Source organism: Diadema antillarum, unplaced genomic scaffold (assembly GCF_040938485.1).
Source record: "Diadema antillarum isolate AM-2024a unplaced genomic scaffold, OU_Dant_1.0 scf00000053, whole genome shotgun sequence".
Classification (NCBI taxonomy): domain Eukaryota; kingdom Metazoa; phylum Echinodermata; class Echinoidea; order Diadematoida; family Diadematidae; genus Diadema; species Diadema antillarum.
The window spans coordinates 286396-305092 of NW_027270942.1; the positions used below are offsets into that span (position 1 = coordinate 286396).

General features: G+C 38.8%; 1 protein-coding gene across 1 annotated transcript; it reads left to right on the forward strand.

The window, feature by feature from the left end:
* Positions 1–828: 828 nt before the first annotated feature.
* Positions 829–15070, forward strand: LOC139715635 (26S proteasome non-ATPase regulatory subunit 4-like). Its single transcript, XM_071627192.1, has 11 exons — positions 829–895; positions 4413–4553; positions 5323–5434; positions 5754–5840; positions 6285–6353; positions 7074–7135; positions 7955–8123; positions 9719–9827; positions 11110–11262; positions 12493–12584; positions 13204–15070. The coding sequence occupies exons 1-11, from the start codon at positions 870–872 to the stop codon at positions 13378–13380; spliced, it is 1197 nt and encodes a 398-aa protein (XP_071483293.1). The 5' UTR covers positions 829–869; the 3' UTR covers positions 13381–15070.
* The last annotated feature ends 3627 nt before the right edge of the window (positions 15071–18697 follow it).

The following is an 18697-nucleotide window of genomic DNA, read 5'->3' on the forward strand; positions in this document are numbered from 1 at the left end:
AAAAACAAAAACAAAAACAAAAAAACGGAGGAGTTTAATCAAACTGAATATAATTTAATTTTTAGCTGTCGTTCATGTCACAAAAAGTATGGATTAGAAGAAGTACCGTAACGAGTTTCCCCTCTTTTTCAGAATAAACCAAGTCCTTGGCATCGAAATAGGCCAGCTATTGTAGAGTTGCGATTCAATTGTAGTAAGAGGGTTTTAGTCGGTAGTCATGGTTGTTTTGATAACAAAATCGGCCTAAAAGGAGATTATCGATGATAAATCATTCCTCATGTGGTTGAAACTGACATCAATGTTCAGAAAACAAACAATATCAACCGTACACGCGTGTTTGATTTTACTCTAATCACCAAATTTGCAACATTAGCTTTATAATCTCATCACTGATGGTTTTGCGTTTTACTAAAAAAATGGCATTTATTTGATACTGAAAGAAGTTGTGGAGAATTGTAGGCCTGCAGCAGGCAGAAACGTTAACTCTGCCGACAAAGGCCTTCATAATCATCGATCTATTACTAGTATCTCTCTTTTTTATGGACCTTTGTGAGATTTTGTGAAGTGTCGCAGTGTAGGCTTATTACCAAGTCACGAAAGTACAGTGAAAGTGCATCGAAGAGTGAGAAATATTACAAAGAAAAGTTCCAGAAGAGGCTTTGAGTGACAGGCATCACAGTAGAAGTAGAAGCAGAAGTTTAAACAATCATTATTTTCAAGATGTTCAGCAAAGAGCACCGCGTGCATTGTACCGACTTGACTCTGATCTGATGATGAACATAAATTTGAAGGATAGCGCCATCTACAGTTGTCTTCGTCACTCTTCGCTCTCCTCATTCCGCTGCAGATTTAATCGAGAAAGATCAACAATGGTGCTTGAAAGTACCGTAATTTGGTAAGAAAAACCACCTATGCTTTTAGAATAGATGAAAATATGTTTCTTGATCATTGGAATCGATTAATTTTGTTTCTACAATAAAGCGAAAGCTTACCTTTTAATCCTTGATATGTGTAGATAAGTGATGAAGCAATTTCGTGTAGAATTGTGTAGTCCCATATCTTGCATATCGTGTTAGTATCGAACCTATGTTTGTTACGTAGTTATAAGGCCTATGCTATGCCTGGTGACACGACATTTGCTCCTGCGACAATTGCTCCGGTCTTATTTTCTCTAAGGACTTAGGGTTAGGGTTAGGGTTGTGATAGGGTTTTAGGTTTAGTTTGATGTGAGAATTAGGATTAGGGTTAGGGTTACGTTTATGGGTTGAATTTACGTTTGGCTTAGCATGCAGATATATCATGGGAGTAGATCTAATTGTCGCAGGAGCAAATGTCATGGAACCGCTATGCCTATGCATGGCATGACATTGACCGAAAGATCGGTCTGTATCTGTCCGTCGGGGAATGTTCCACGGAGACTTCGTCTGGCTTCACGGATCCCCTCCGTATACAGACCGAAGTCAATGATTGCGGCTCCTGTGTGGGGCAGTCGCGCACAGCAAACGTTACGATAAACCAAATTTCAGACAGCTTACATTCAAACAAGTTTGACATGACATGACACATTATGCAGCAATATTTGGGATAAATTTCTCACATTGTGCAATCGAAATACTTACATAAATTCCGTTATAATGCAGAAATTTTATCGATATCGCAACATCGCCGTTCGCGAGCAGTAAGTCGCCATTTTGAATCTGTAAGCCAATCACATGCGAGGTACGTGTTTTAGTTAAACAAACACGTAGAAACTACCTCGCATGTGATTGGCTAATATATTCATAGTGTATGTTTCTGCAGTTTTAATGTGACGACGCGACAGGCTGTGTTTTACGTTGAAAATTCTAATAAAATGTTGGATTATTCATTAATCTGGTGAGTGCAATGTATTCTTAAAAAGCTAATTTCATTATGCAAGCTTAAATTTGCCGACCTAGGGCCGTGAATTAGACGCAATCGAGAAGGATGAGGTACCTCACCCAATTTTCCATAGAGACAGTGGTTAAGAACATCCACACAGCAATGGGTACTGATACCTTCCGTCTGTCTACGGAGGACAGCGTTAATGGCAAAATATAAAGGAGTCCTCCGGACAGACGGATCTTCCTGTCTAGGCATGGCACTGTGCGGCATGGAGCTACACTGAACTTACTGTAGTGCCAAGTATCTAGGCCTAAGTGTAATAGATTCTACTTGTAGATCTAGAAATCTAGACTCTACACCCATAGATTCATGTGGAGTTAACAAGTTGTTCAATGCACATGCATGTGACTTTATCGTGTTATTTAGAAAGCCTATTCTTCACTTTTTACTTAGCCCCAATGTAATGTAATAGTAATAATCTCTATTTCCAAAACTTGGAATAAAGTATTAAAGTTACCCAGTGTTCGACAATAAATTGCGGAAGCAAAATAGCGTGCATGATCCAAACGCCTGCGCTGCGATCATCGTTCGAACGCCTGTACTCATTGTTCGGCCCCGGATGTCCATGCTTCGACATTCACGACGTACTGCGCCGTGCCCTCGCCCTGTCTATGGAATGTATTACTATTACTATGCGAGAGATTCAACGCATACACAACACGTTGCGATCGAACCATGGTGATATACCGCAAGTTCTGGCACGGGTGGCATGCAAAATATAAATATTGCGAAAACACTCAAGTTATCTCAGGAATGGCTGCCATCTTGGCTGTAGGTGTACACGCTGTACAGATTTAATGCAGATAAACAGACTAGTAACTTCGAAACTTGGAATGAAACAAGTCTATATGTGTTGCTATGCAACTTTACTTACCCGTTAGGCCGTTACTTACCTGTTGAACTGCTTACGCGAGCTGACCCGGGAGGGTCGCGACAATGATTTTGGGGGTCTGGTGACATGGCCCACTGTTGTGCTCTTCAGAATACGTGTGGAGGTAGTTGCATAGATTGAATTTCGTACTTGACATGCGCTTTTTTTTATTCATGAATTTCAGGAAATCTTTATTTGTAAGAGTGGTCTATTCATGGAAGCTGTCGAATCAAGGGCCACTTGATTTTTTACTTCTTTTTTTAACAAAATCAAGGTATAGTGGGAATAATGTTGTTCAGCTCGATTTTCTTGAATTTTTAGATTAGATTTGTAGAGAGTCTCTTCCTTGTCTTCGCAACTTGGTGACCGACCAGACCAGAGGTTGCACAAATGGATAATTTATTTTCATTGCTTGTCTGTCATTGTCTAATTGCATTCATTATTTGTGTCCCCAGTTTTTGTTTGAGAGGGCAAATTGCTGAGATCTTTACCTTTACCTTTACTGAAGATACTGGAAGATTCCACAGAAGTTAAGCATCCAGGTCTATCCTCTTCTGATTAACTCTTAACGTGCCATGGTCGCCGAACGGCGACCTTAGTCCTGACGTGCCGTGGTCGCCGATCGGCGACTAAGAAGAGCAAGAAAAGCATTGATCATTTAAGTTCTTGTGGTACCGTAATGTGTTACACCAAGCAACTGCCAATGATATGTACTGGTAGCTGATTAGCATAGCCATCGTTTCCACTAAAAATATGAACATGCTTACATTGGAAAATTTTGAGTAAATACACGATTTTTCAGCTACATGTATTTTTTTTCGCGTCGGGAAAATCCGCAGCGTTCGCACCCTCTGCGAGATGTGTATCGATCAAAAGTCTCATAGGTAAACCACGCGTGTGTATGCTATTGAATCTGCGTGTAATGTCTATGCGGTTCCACTCGCATTGTTCCGCTTGGATACTGTCCTGCGGGAAGCTGCTTTGATTTTGTCCCTCAAAGAGGGTCAGCTTTCGTCCGTCGGTCAAGTCTTTCATCCTTTTGTTTTGGTGAATGTAACTAATCGTCCCCACGCTAGCATAGGAATTGCGCGTGGACAAAGGCCTGCCGATTTCAATAGAGTACGCCCGCCCGCTGTCCGCTTAGACAAAAGGAGGATTAGCAGGTTCTTCCTTCTCAGGTGGACAAAAGACACTATTCCAGGGCCCGGGACAATTACTTTAGTTAGCTGGACAACACCCAACACTTTACATAGACCTAGAACTTGTAACATGTGAATTTAAGTCCCATCATAGGTTTTTTTTTGTTGTTGTTGTTGTTTTTTTTGTAGGAACCCCCTATTGAATATCAGAAAAGTTGATAGCATCAATCATAATTATATACTTTGTGATGCTGTAAAGCTAACTGTCTCTGCACCTCTTGTCATTGGTGATGGAAGGTTATATGTTGACCTGTGCCAAGATGGATTTCATGATCATGATTTCATGGCGTAATAATTTGTCTTCCTTATCTCTGAGGAATGTTATCACAGGAGGAGGAGGAGGAGGGAATGGTACAAATTCTCAGACCACTTCATGTATTTATACATTATCTATTTGCATTCATTTCTTTTTCCAATAGTGTGGACACAAGTGAATTTATGCGGAATGGAGACTTCATACCAACAAGGATCCAGGCCCAGCAAGATGCCGTTAATCTGGTTTGCCTGTCTAAGACCAGATCTAACCCTGAGAACACAGTTGGTCTAATAACACTCTCAGAGTAAGTTGGCAAGTAAATACCATACTCTGAACAGCAGAAACACAGTCTTGATATGATTGTTGTAGGAATTGATAAAGAAGTCCTGTCAGGAGATGGAGTGTTCAAATGCCACCAGATTGTCTTGCGATTTGCTTTTTTTTTTAAATGAAAGTGCAATAAGATTCACATTAGTGGATTTCACGGTCATAGAATCAGAGCAAGACATTTAATGTGATTTGTAGTGAATTGTTTGGGATAATCTCAGTGATCTCCTTTGCTGTCAGTATGTGTGGTTTTCATGAAGAGTGAGAACATCATAACATAATTTTATTGTTGTTTATTCTGAGATGTATACTGCAGATCAGTTTGATGCAGTGATCATCATGATTACCAGGTAGTCATTTCATTGACTGTGGATCCCTACGGTGTTTTGAAACGCAGCGTATGTTGAAAGTGTGCATCATGTCCCACTCATTTTCGTCCCTGAAAACAGTATACAGTGGACGACCATTAAAACAAAGTCCTTGGGACAGGCAGTTTTCTTTCGTTATAACTGAAAAAATAAACAATAAAAAGCATAGAACAGATAATGTTGCAGTCTGAATTTTTATTTTGTTGTAACCGGAATTTCGTTAGAACCATGCTCGTTATAATGGGAGTACACTGTAGTACAGCTTGGTTCTCTCCGATAAAAAAAAAAAAATTTGACATAGAAATTGAGTTGACTGTTGAGCCAAACAAGCCTTAAATGAAGATTTGCTTTCCCCCTTATATTTATTCTATCTCACAGGGTGAAATGCCTTGTCACCATGACTACGGATGTTGGGCGTATTCTCGCAAGGCTTCATCAGGTCACTCCGAAAGGGAGTCTGAGCTTCATGACTGGTATCAGGGTTGCCCATGTGAGCATGTGTAGCAATTGATCCTACTTACATTTTTGTGATCAAAATGTACATGATTATATTAACATGGAGATGATTTTTCAGATTACCGTTGCCTTTTTAAAGAATTATGTATATCTTCTTCATTAAAGAGACATAACTCATTTAATTGGTAATAACATTTGATATAATTAGAAATAAAAATGTTCTACTGTATATAATATGATGCTTTGCACAGTCTAGTACCATCTTTACTTGTGGTTGTTTCCAATGTTCAGTGTCACTCAATGCAGCCCATGTGTTATATCCCTGTTTTGCTTCAATCTCACATCATTTCCAGCTGGCACTGAAGCACAGACAAGGGAAAAATCACCGGATGAGGATTGTAGCATTTGTTGGCAGCCCGGTTGAGAATGAAGAAAAAGAGGTTTGTACCGATAATCTTTATAATGGCTGTAAAGGGCTCTCAGAGTTTACTCTAAATGCATTCATGTTTGTGCTTACAATTGCAGTGCAAAACTGCTCAAGATGTAAAAAAAGAAAAAAAAAATGTTAATATGTTAAGTGTGTAAACAGAGACATGTGTCTCACAGATAAAAAGTTCATGATATGACATGAAGACTTTGTCGTTGCATAAATTCCATTGAGGTAAAACAGACGTGCCTCTGTACTCGAATGAGAAATGTGCCATTGTTGTTTTATATCGTGGACTTACACTCAACATTCTGCATTTTATGCATACTTTGCATATATCAGTGTTTAGGACTGATCATGTCAACCACAGCTCTTAAACAAGGACTTTAGTCTCATTACACCCCAGAATATGAAATTTGGTTATGTGCTCTTTGCAACCTTTTCCTCCACCCTCTAGCTTGTGAAAATGGCAAAGAAACTGAAGAAGGAGAAAGTTTCTGTCGATGTCATCAACTTTGGAGAAGATGTAAGTTTGAATATGTGATCCATGATATCTTAAATTAGTACTGATATTTAGGAAAACTTTCTTTGGTATGTATTCATATTATTGAATGGACACTCTACCTATGTAGTGGGACAAGAGACATCTAGTACAATGTTATTAAAAGTTCTGATTGACAATTGATGTACATGTAGGTGGCTGGTGTTTATCGCTTTTACTCTATAATTACTTTTCTTTCTGTATGTGTGTTTTTGTTCTGCTTGTGTAGTGCCATTTGTTCACCATAGCATGATATGTTTTTTACAGTGTAGGTACTTATTTCTTTGATATATCATATGGACTGGTATAAGCTTAAAGCCCCAGAATGTATTGGTTGTAGCATATTTATTCCTCATAGATATTGGGATGGTTAACGTTTGAAGGAAAGTCAATACTCAGTATTATGACACACGTGCCGGACCAGTCTTCAGCATGCAAGGGTTTTTCTTCATTTCTTGAAGCTGTGGTCCAGAGTTTTATGTGCTATTGCAGTTTTGCTGAAGGTATAAAATGCGTGCATTTTTTCATGAAAGTGTTTCATCACTTTATTAAATACAGACTCTTGAAACACATTGTGAATGTGTGGAGAATATACCACAAGTCGAGTTCTCCCTCCTTTTCACCAAAATGTTTGTACTTGCTGTTTGAAGAGACTGGTAGGGATATTGTTATTCTTTGCTTTCTGTCATTTTTTTTCCTAATCAGAGGGTGAATACAGATAAGCTGACTGCATTTATCAACACAATCAATGGAAATGAAGGCACAGGGTAAGTGGTTGTGTAGGACTTTCGGGCTAAACGTGGAGAAGCAGATATATAGCACAAAAGGCAGTGACTTTCCTGTTAGCTTTCAGTTCTTACAGTTATTACAATTTCCCAACCAGCAAAACTTTAAACCCAAGTATTCACAGCATGTTCCAATTATAGACACTCACTGCTGGATTGGCACATCCTGCCAGGGCAGTGCTAGAATTTGGCTTTACAAGAACTGGACTTAGCAAGCCTCATCAATCTCCTACCACCACAACAGCCAAACCTGTTAAAAGTGCAATTTAATTGCATGATTTGGTTGTCATAAAATTGTTTAGTATTCATTGCTGATATTGTAATTGAATGACCAACAAGAGTATGATTGGTGAATTATTGTAATTAGCACCAAAAAAAAGTGTTCAGAGTTTTGTGAGCATATTAAGGCAATCATTTACAGAACCATTCACCACCAGTCACATTGCCCCTCACACATACTGAATATATGCCAGGGGCAATGTGTCAACAGAGATGAACAGAAAGGGATGAAATGTCAGTTGAAGCAACAGAAACCTCCATGGATCTCTTGGTAAACATGACTGATGTATCAGAATTTATGGCATTATTTGGCCAAACTTTAAAGAAGTCTCCCTTCTAGAACCATGCAATTTGTTGTGCCTCGTTTGTTTTGTGTAATGCTGTCTTTGTTTGTAATGCTGGAGGGAACTGTGCTTATGGTTATGTTGTGACACACTCTACCTGGAACATCAGCATGAGTATTAGAGTGTTCTTATTTTTTATTTACTTATTTATTTATTCTTTTTGTCTGTGATCTGGAAGGTCGCACCTCGTCACCATTCCACCGGGAACTCTTCTCTCTGATGCCCTCATGAACTCGCCCATCATCGTCGGTGAGGATGGCTCAGGAGCAGTGCCCGGTCTTCCAGGGGCCACTGGTGGAGAGTTTGACTTTGGCTTTGATCCTTCCACAGACCCCGAACTGGCAATGGTGAGTTCGTCAGATGTTGTTTGGTCTTGTCCATTTTGAGTCATCATCATAATTATGCCTCATTCTCTACAGTGACTCTGACATTCTCTATACTCTTGTGTTCAGTGAGCATTTTTGTAGGTCTGTGTGTGTGTGTATGTGGATGTATGCCATCTGTCTACTTTTGCTGTTCATGATTTGCTGATGCTAACTCTACTTGCATTAGATACTACTGCCACTACCACTACTACAGTGCACTCCCGTTATAACGAAATGCTCGGGACCGGCAGTTTTCTTTCGTTATAACGAAATTTCGTTATAACCGAACAAATACAATATATAACCAAAACAAGGAAACCACGTATATATATCATATTCTGTTTGCTGAATACTCATCATACACTGGAAAGCTATGTGAAATGTGATGGGATAACTGTACAATACAATAATAAACGCAAGTTCCCCTCAGAAACTGTGCGTGACACAAGGAGCGAACACACAGTGGTGTGAAGCGTTCACCCATGCAGAGCTTAGAGACGCTATTTATATGCTTGTTCCGCTACGTATTTTCAAAAGCAGTTCGCATTTCGTTATAACGGAGCTCATTTCTTTTGTTTTTCTTTGTCTGCGGCGCTCGGAAAAGACTTCGTTATAATGGAAATTTCGCTATAACCGTGTTCGTTATAAGCGAATTTTGTACCATAGACTTTAATGATGATAATTTTGGGACCAGATGCTTTACTTCGTTATAACGAATTTAGTTATAACCGTGTTCGTTGTAACGGGAGTGCACTGTATTGGGGTTTCCAATAAGCCAGTTCACGATTAACTCATGTGCACATTGGTACAAATGACCTGTCTTTTTTTCTCAGTTCGTCAGGCACTTCACTCATTTTCAGTGCAACATTATGTATAAGCTTGCCCGACATAGCAATTTATGAAATTCATGTTCAAACAAGAATGAATTTACATTTAGACTAGGTGACCAGAATCAGTGAATTTAAAAACCAACGTGCCTGATAGTACAAATGAAATGATCTTTTTTTGCTCCTGCGCTAACTGGAACTGTAAACTAGCTTATTGCTCATGTCAGTTTTTGCTTTCCAACTCTTTCTCATCTCTGTGCCTCGCAAAGTTGTAATATCTCTGAATGGGGAAGTGGAGATGTACAAATGACTGTGGACTTTAAAGGTCCAGTTTACCTTTGGGAGCAGTGCTTTACAAAATGTTCAAGATATCACTTTTGATACCTATGTGTAGGTCAGTTGTATCACAAAACACCCTACCATATAAAATTTTTGCAATAAAGCCTAAATTACAAGGAGATATCACTATTTTTCTCATTAAACCAGAACTGTAGACGGTTTAGTCCGGAAACATTTTTATTATAACTATTGTTCACATTTTGTATATTCAACAATACTTAACATTGATTATACTGGTTCAAATTTTTATATATGTTGTTTCTATCCCTAGCTCACATTTTAGAACTATTTTGAAGCATTAATGCTGGGTTTTTGTTTCATCTGCAAATGGTAAATTATGCCTTTAAAAAAAAAATAAGCAAGACAAATTGCACTAAGATGATGATTGGATGGTGTTATCTCTTATCCCAGGCCCTTCGCATCTCCATGGAAGAGCAGCGGCAGAGGCAGGAAGATGACACCAAGAAGCCAGAGGATGCAGCTGCCGATCCCTCCCTCAAGCCTGCTGTCCAACCCTCAGGTAGGTCAAAGACTGAACTCATCAGCAGAGTGTGTATGGAAGACTGTCCCGTTGTTCAGATACTTTGTGATTCGTGCAGTGCAGGAGTATTATTTGTATTTCCCCACATTTATTTTATATCTTTTTAAAGGACTCGTGTTGTTTTGGGATTTTTGGATTCACTTTGTAATAATGAAATCTTGTCCTGTCAGAGTTGAAGCAAAATGAAATACAAAGAAACTTTGAACTTTGGAACAATGAAAGAATTCTTTGTTTTAAGATGAATTTGTTCTCTCATTGCTCCTTATAGCAAGAGTCCACTAGATCACTCAAAATGTACACCCTTTTGTTCCAATATGATGAATGCATTATATATACTGAATTATATGTTCATCTATTCTTATTTTTCTATGTGGTTTTTGCCATAATGCCACATTTATTTACAAAGTGTAACACAATTATCCCAAAAGACTTCATATAGTATGGTACATAATAGTAGCATATTAGATCTCTGGGTAAACATTACAAAGGAAAGTTACTCATACAGGATTATAAGCCAAATACAGTGAATCAATGTAAAAGAGTGATTTATATGTCTATGCAAAGAGTAATACAGTAACTCATTACATTTGGCATATTCCACATCTTAGTTTTCAATGTCAAGACAATTTACGTAATAGAAATAAGGGAAACCTTATAAAGGACAAGAGCAATTACTTTTGGTAGTCAAATTGTACATTTTATTTTTTAAATTCACTATTCAAAAGATAGCAGTGAGGTGCAGTGAAAGTTTGCTCTTCAGCAAATTGTATGAATTGACTTTATAAGTTTTGTTATAGAAGCAAACATTCAAAATCCATTTTGATTTGGTTTTGCAGTGAGTGAGCCTCATCATATGGCACATACCTAGTTTCTCTGTGTAATGCGCGACAAATACAGGTACCAGGTAATACAAAATGACTCAAAGAAGAGCTGATTTGCTAAACACTCCCAATGGTTCACCAAACTTCTCTATCAACTTGAACAGAACCAAATATACAGTATTATTCCAGGCTTCGTATGACTTAAACGTCTCATAGGGGATGACACTTGCATGAGTGAACCTGATGTGAAGAAAAGTCTAGATAACTGTGGAAGAAGAAAAGTCTAGATAACTGGAAGAAGGGAATTGATGCAAGGTCCTAGAAATTCAGCTCTGACTTTTGCATGAAGCGCAACATCCTGGCATATGAAGGTGTACATTTGTTGCACTGAGATTGATGGAAAGTTTGTGTTGTTTTTATTTTCATCTCTAATCTTGTAGATTCCGAGGAGGCTCTGCTGGAGCAGGCCTTGGTGATGTCCAACCAGGCCATGGGAGGCTTTGAGGACACGCCCACCCCAGACCTAGGTGCCATGACGGAAGAGGAGCAGATTGCCTATGCCCTTCAGATGTCATTGCGCCAAACAGTTGCATGTAAGTTTACAGTGCACAACTGGTGAACATGACCTGCTTTAGTTGGAAGCACTGTACATGCAGAAAATATTGTACTTGTAATTTTCACGAGAATATTGGAATCACAACCCTCATTTATTTGGGTGTTTATTGGCTGAAATGCTACTGACAAATGAGGGTGCTTACGCTGAATGTTAAAGGGTATATTTTGCAATATAGGAAATATAGGAATAATTAACATTGATTGCTCTATCAAGACATTCAAAACATTTTTTTAATGTTTTTATGTTTTCATGTTTTATAATGTTGGCAAAAAGATGCCTCTCTTATGTCTTATATGTCATCTAAATGCTGTTTATGAAATTGTATTGTATACAATGTGTTTGGTTTTGTGAAAAGCATGTGAACAAAACAAATATCCATGATATGGACAATAAATGATTGAAATGAAATGATCAACTTCAGTTACCTGCACTTAAAGGGACTGTACAGTACTGGTTGAGGGGAGGATTCAGGTTTATAACATTTTTAAGTGAGATAATGAGAAACTTCTTGTGAAATATGAAAGAGCATATAAATGAAGAAGGATTCAATGTTTATTTGATGAAAATTGGTTTTCAAATGGCCGAGATATAAAAAAAAGTGATGATAATAATAAAAGGCGACAGGCCACGCCTTTTATCAGGATCTCTTTGTTTTACCTTGTTTTTGGATATCTCAGTCATTTCAAAACCGGTTTTCATCAAATAAACTTTTGATGCCTTTTAAAATTGTATGCTCTTTGACATCTCAGAGAGTGGTTTCTGAATATCTCGCAAAAAATTAAAAGCTAAATCCTCACCTCTACCAGAACTGTACAGTCCCTTTAAGTTTGATCACTTCTGTATATGCATCTATTAAAAAAGATATAGATTTGAATATGTTTAATGGCAAACATTCTTTATTGTATCATCTTTGCACATCTCTTTTTTTCTTTTTACTTTTTTTTTTAAATGGACAGCAGTAAGCCATAGTACATTCATTCTTGATCATGTGATGGTACAATTCTTTTGATATGGGCTATATCCATGAGCCTCGATGTGAAATTACTTGCTGATTGCGATAGAAGTATAGACCGTCTCATGAGATATTATCCTATGGAGGTAGAGGCTTCTGTAGGTACACTATGTGCAGTATAAGGTGACGAGTTGGTATCTTTTCCTTCCCCACCCTCCCCTCCCCCGATGACTTCCTACCATGTCATGAATGCAGCTGACCTGCCCTCGTCATCGGCAGAGCCCCCCTCACAAGAAGCCACGCCCATGGAGATGGACACACCTGCTGCAGAATCAGCTGCCTCTAAGGTATTGCCCCTTAAAATCACAATCAGTCAAGTGCTCCAGACTAAGATGGCGCTCTACACAGGTTTTGCCAGGTCTTTATTATGTGCGACCTATCCAGTGTACTTTGCAAGATAGAACTTGGAGGGTAGACAGTCAAGGGATTTAGTCATACAGATGAAAGATAATCGTGGAATTGTAATGGAGTGAAATACAGATAACTCCCATTTTAGCGAAGTCCTTGGAACAGGCAATTTCTTCAAGATAACAAAAATGAATATGAGGATATTCAAAGATTGATAATTTTAGGAACTGAAATTTTACTTTGTTGCAACCAAATTTTGTTATAACTGTGTTCATTGTAATGTGAGCACCCTGAATCAGACGTAAGAATTAAGGCTCATGACCTCTGTGCTTGATGCCAACATTTTGGGAGATTTCTTTTTGAAGTAAAACTCCTCAAATTTGTATATTGTGTATTGATACAGGGATGATGTGAACAAAGCAAAGAAAAACACATACTTTCATGCCTCCACATTCAGTGCTTAAGCCCACAATAAACCAGAATAAATCCCGAATAAACCAGCAGCCTCGCCCCCTTCTTTATGTTCCCCCTCTGAATCCCCCCCCCTTTCATCTTCAGCCCGATGAGGACTTCTCAGAGGTAATGAATGACCCCGAGTTCCTGCAGAGCGTCCTCCAGAGCCTACCCGGAGTGGACCCAACCAGCGAGGACGTGCGGAGAGCCATGGGCAACCTGACGCAGCAGGACCAGCAGAAGGGGGGCGAGAAGAAGGAGGAGAAGGGGAGCAAAAAGTAATATTCTCGCCATCACCCATCAAAGTATCGGCATTCTTTATTCCTATGTGTAACAGACAAAGAGTAGTGATGACTTGAATAGACCGTAATGTGTACAGTAGTGATCTGATATGACATTGTGGTATCACCGTAATATATTGACCATGTTGCAAGTACCAAAAGTTGGCTAATATTACTCTTACCCCTACTCTTTTCTGGGTATGGTATGAGTATTCAAGATTCAGTGCAACAAAGCCTTTTTTTCTTTTGTTTTGTTTTGTAATGGATTAAAAAGACACTGTTTGATATCGTGATGACTCAATTTCAGAGATTGACAAACCTTGCTGATTGAGCTGTTGCATGGGAAAAAAAAGTAGGTGCAAAGAAAAGTTCTGAGAATTTGTGCCTGTGACTCGCAAGAGAGCTGTTCTCATTTATATCACCGTGTGAATGTTCCATTTCCTGAATGGTTTACCGTATAAGTCATGTATTTCACTGCGAATTTCGCCAGCTGGGTGATATTCACAAATTTAACAATGCGCAATAATATAAGTCTGATTCCGACATGAATGTGTCATGCTTGCATACATTTCTCCATTCATTACAGTACTCACGAGTCACAAATTTAATCCCTTGCAATATTGTCGGGTTGTCCTGATTTGCAACAAAATTAGACTTGTTAGATATTTGGCATGTACAGTACCATTTGCATTATCCACAGTGCATGCTGCTACAGTCATATGCTTGGGAAAGTTTTCTCCCTTATCAAAATTTCTACTCCTTATCTTTTTTTAATTCAACTCCAGTTGTGAAACTGTGCACAACATCACATTATTTGTAAACAAATTGGAAAGTTTACAGAGTTGAATATTTGTTTTGTGTGTCGTTGTGCATTGTGTCTCGAGTGTACTCGCTGAATACCTGTGGCTTAATTTTTGTTGCAAGATTTTACTGTCAAGCTTGTTGAACACTTCAAAGGTCAGGAACTGCACTCTGGCACGTATTGTTGGGATGGAAAACAGATAACAATGATGATGTGACTTACCGTGAGATGTTATTACATATGGTTGGAATTTTTTTCTTCAGAGTACACTTGGGACATTCAAAAGGCTGACTGTTTGAGAGGTTCTCTCATGCAAGGTTGAAAATCTGCACTTGTGTGAATTCAGGTCTTTGATTGAGATTTAGTGGAAAAATGTTTTGCCCAATCCTAAGACTTTGAAGTTTCGGAAGGAATTAATGAAAAATTGATGGCTTTGATTGTTCAGTTTGATGAACTGAACTACACCAAGCAGTCGGCATTCTCCTGGAATCGCAAGAATTTTACTGGGGAAATATTGCACACATAGTCATGGCCCATTTAAGCGCAGTTGGTTTCAAAGCTTTGAGATTGCCCATCTGAGTTGTGCTACATTTATCACTATGAATGCATGAACGAAGATGAAGAAGAAGAAAAGTTCTGTAAACATAAATCTCTGTAGAGTTCCAAAACCATGCAGAAAGGGGTACGTACATGATAGTCTGTACATATGGACATACTTGTCAGTGTTGTGTATGTGAATTGTTATCGTGTAGAGGAAAAAAAAACCACCAACAAACAAGAGAGGTAACTCACTAATGTACCTGCTGGATTAGCAGCAAGTTATGCCATGTACATGTAAATGAGACGCAAGCATATGTCTTCATTTCCCACAGTAAAGTTCATCAAAACCAGTTAGTAACACATTTGAACTTTGAACTGTGAACTTTATTCTGTTTCATGATTGTCACATGGTACTATTTTTTATGGTACTTATTTTCTTTTTTGTTGTTGTTGATTGTGTATATTTAGTATTCTTTCTGTGATCTCCTTGCCGTGATCATGATGCTGATGCTGATGTTAATGATGATGGTCTTGTATGATTATGGTGATTACTATTATCATAGCCCCGCTTTAACAGATCCTTTCAAACCAGAGTTAACACTGTCTGTGCAATCTTTTTTTACCCTGCCTGTTAAACAATCCTCGCAAAATGTTGCTCAAACATTGTCGCTGTAACTTTTGCCAAATTCTACCCTGGCCAGCTGGGGGTAATTACCCTGACATTACCTCGACATGCCCCCAACATTACCCTGACAACCCTTCGGTTGAAACGCTCTCGCTGTATTATTCATTTGATGCACTCAACAAGTATGCGCAATAGCATACTTGCCAACTAATAAGATTTTATCAGATTCAGTAAGATTTTTTACATTAAAAATAGCAAAATAAGATTTTCTGTCAGAGAAATAAGATTTTACAAAAATATTTAGATGTACCTTTCATGTGTATTATCTGAAGATTTGACTGAAAGTAAGATTTTTAACTTCAGTTTGCGTATGAAATAAGATTTTTGCAATCCATGAGTAAGATATTTCATCTTGAAATGTTGGCAGGTATGCAATAGTCCAAACAGAATGACACACCTCTCGCTGATCACATGCATGGATTCTAATCGCACCCCCTAAAATTCGCGCATGAATGAGTAGGTTGTTATGAAAACCAACCCGGAGAAAGTTTTCGGTGTGTATCTGTTAAGATTTTACTCCTCACGTTACACTTCACTTTCTCCTGTGGATTCATCGCCAAGGCAAGGGATTTTGTTCTCCAGACGTTGTCTGGATTTTGTCCGGGTAAGGGTCTGTTAAAACAGGGCTTATAATTGATAATTGCACTGTAAGCAGTAAATGGCAGTAGTATACAAGAGCAAATGGTTATGAGTGTGTATACAAGATTTTGCACGAGGTGAAATATGAGATGCTCTATTCAACTTGGTTTTGTCTCGTTGAAGCAAGCATCTCATCTTTCAGCGAAAGTGAAATCGCATTCAATTACATTAATAAGGACCATTTACTGTGCATGGGGACTACCAAGTGTAGTTCAAGCCAAGACCTGAGGATGGAAAACAGCCACTTTGCAGGGCAGGGCGTATTGGAAATGTGGGGGTCTGATGAACAGCCTATTCTGTGGGAGACATAATACCATGTATACATAAAGACACCCAGAAGACGGCATTTGTACATTTGTTTGCATTAGCATCCATGAATACTGGATATGCAATATAGTCCATAGCAGTATTAGGACTCAAATTGTTCCGTGAGTACATCCTAGTGTATTACAAATAGTGTGTGTGTGTGTGTGTGTGTGTGCGTGTGTGTGTGTGTACGTGTGTGCGTGATGTCCTTGTGTAGGCTTATGCATGTGTATGTATGTATGTATGTATACATACACATCAAAACAAAAGTTTAAAAAAATACTTTCTAAAATATGTTGCCAATCTAGATGCGGTATTGAGGCTTTTGATAAAAGTAAAAAAAAAATGGTATATGACGAAGTCCAGGAAAGAGCGCATCGGAGGGATAGGTCTTCTGTGTGGTTTGCAAACCGTGAGTGACTGTCAGAACATTGGAGCCACAAGTGCAGCAGAGATCGCAAAAGCTAGAAAATTCTGGATGAGAAACCGTACAGTGTATAAAGCTTTATGCCAGCAATGAATATTGATGGTGATGCTGCTGCTGATGATGATGGCATAAGTGATATTATAGAGGCCGCTGAACCGGGGGAGGGGGCATGGGGAGGGATGCCGGAGGGACGCAAACACACACAAATAGAACCACAAACACCTATCCTTCCAGAAAAAAAAAGAAGGAAAATTGAAAAAATTATTGAAATATGCAGCAAAACCCACAACTTTCCAAAGGTTCTGCCCAGAGGTGAGATTGGGGTGGGGGTATATCCTTGACATATCCTTAAAAAGCTTTCTTTGATCCTTGATTAGTAGTGATGATGATGATGATGATGATATTTACGATAATTGTGATAATATTAATTAATGAGAAATTAAAATGATAAAATTAATACAGAAAATAAAGGTAATGTAATATGTTAGAAGAAGTAGTAGGAGGAAGAAAAGACAAGAAACAAGAAGCATTTGTAGATACAACTGAACCACTTTTCTTTTCTTTTTTTCTCGGAAACCTGTGGGACTACAACGCTCGCACCAGTATCACCTTCTTGAAAATGCAGGGCATATATCGAGCACAAGGACGAGGGGTTCTTTTCATGAAGTCATCATATAAATTTCAGAGTGGCCAAAGTCGCTAATATGTAGCTATGAGCGATTTTCAAAGAGAAGTAAGCACTTAACCCATTTCACGAAGTGTCACATAAGTGTGTCTTATGAGCGAAAAGCCTCTCTTTAAGTTTTTAATGAAACGGATCCCATGGGCACCCCATTCCCGACCCCATAAAATGCGGAGCATGATTCTGTCCCTATCCAAATACGAAGCAGGCAGGCTCAGTGTTAGAGGACATTAACCCAGATCAGGGGCGGATCCAGGGAGGACCGCAACTGGCGCACGCCCCCCCCCCCCTTTATTTTTTGTTGAAACAAAAGAAATAAAAAGAAAAAATGGGGGAGGGGTGCGTGCGCCTCCCCTTTATTTTCGTAAATGCGCCCCCTCTTTACGGAATTCCTGGATCCGCCCCTGCAGATATATGTGTGGATATAAATAAAAGACATCTATGAAAGTTTGAGGAAAATCGAGCGATCCGTTCAAAAGGGGTGCACGTCACGAGACCGACACCCACGAGTCATACAGCCCACTAGTCATACAGCTCACAAGTCATACAGCCCACGAGTCATACATCTCACCAGTCATAATTATAGCCCATGAGTTCGACACTAAGCCAACAAGGCCCACGAGACCGACACATTACGCGCCGTGTTGTATCTGTCGAACTCGTGGGCTGTTTTTGCCTAGTGTCGAACTCAAGGGCTTTATTTGCCTAGTGTCGAACTCATGGGCTGTATGACTCGTGAGATGTATGACTAATGGATCTGTTTTCAATGTCGAACTCGTAAGCTGTATGACTCGTGGGTGTCGGTCTCGTGGGATGACCCCTTCAAAAGTTGTAAACTCTTAAAGTTTTGGTGCAGTCATTGCTGGATTAGAAGACTACTACAGTTTGTGACGTCACGAATGAAGAAAGATATAAAGAATTTTTTTTTTCAATGAAAATTGCACATTCCTTCGACATGTTACTGGCACACTGTTAAGGGTGAAATTATTCCCCTGCTTTCTGAAAGAGGTAAGTGGTGCTCTTTCATTTTGCTATAGAGACATGAAAATATGTTGTAATTTTGAAAATAAATATATTAAATTGTTTATATTTTCTTTATATTGTTGGCCTGCAGTGACATCACAAACCGTTGCAGTCTTATCATCCAGCGATTAATATGATGAAATGAAATGAAATGAAATGAAATGAAATGAAATGAAATTTATTTACCAAACAAACATCGTGAGTGGAGCTCGAG

Excerpts from the sequence above, each read along its gene's own strand:
- LOC139715635 (XM_071627192.1), top strand. The coding sequence starts at position 870 with ATGGTGCTTGAAAGTACCGTAATTTG. Across the intron at positions 896-4,412 it reads CTTGAAAGTACCGTAATTTG|TGTGGACACAAGTGAATTTA; the intron begins GTAAGAAAAACC and ends TTTTTCCAATAG. Across the intron at positions 12,585-13,203 it reads CAGAATCAGCTGCCTCTAAG|CCCGATGAGGACTTCTCAGA; the intron begins GTATTGCCCCTT and ends TTTCATCTTCAG.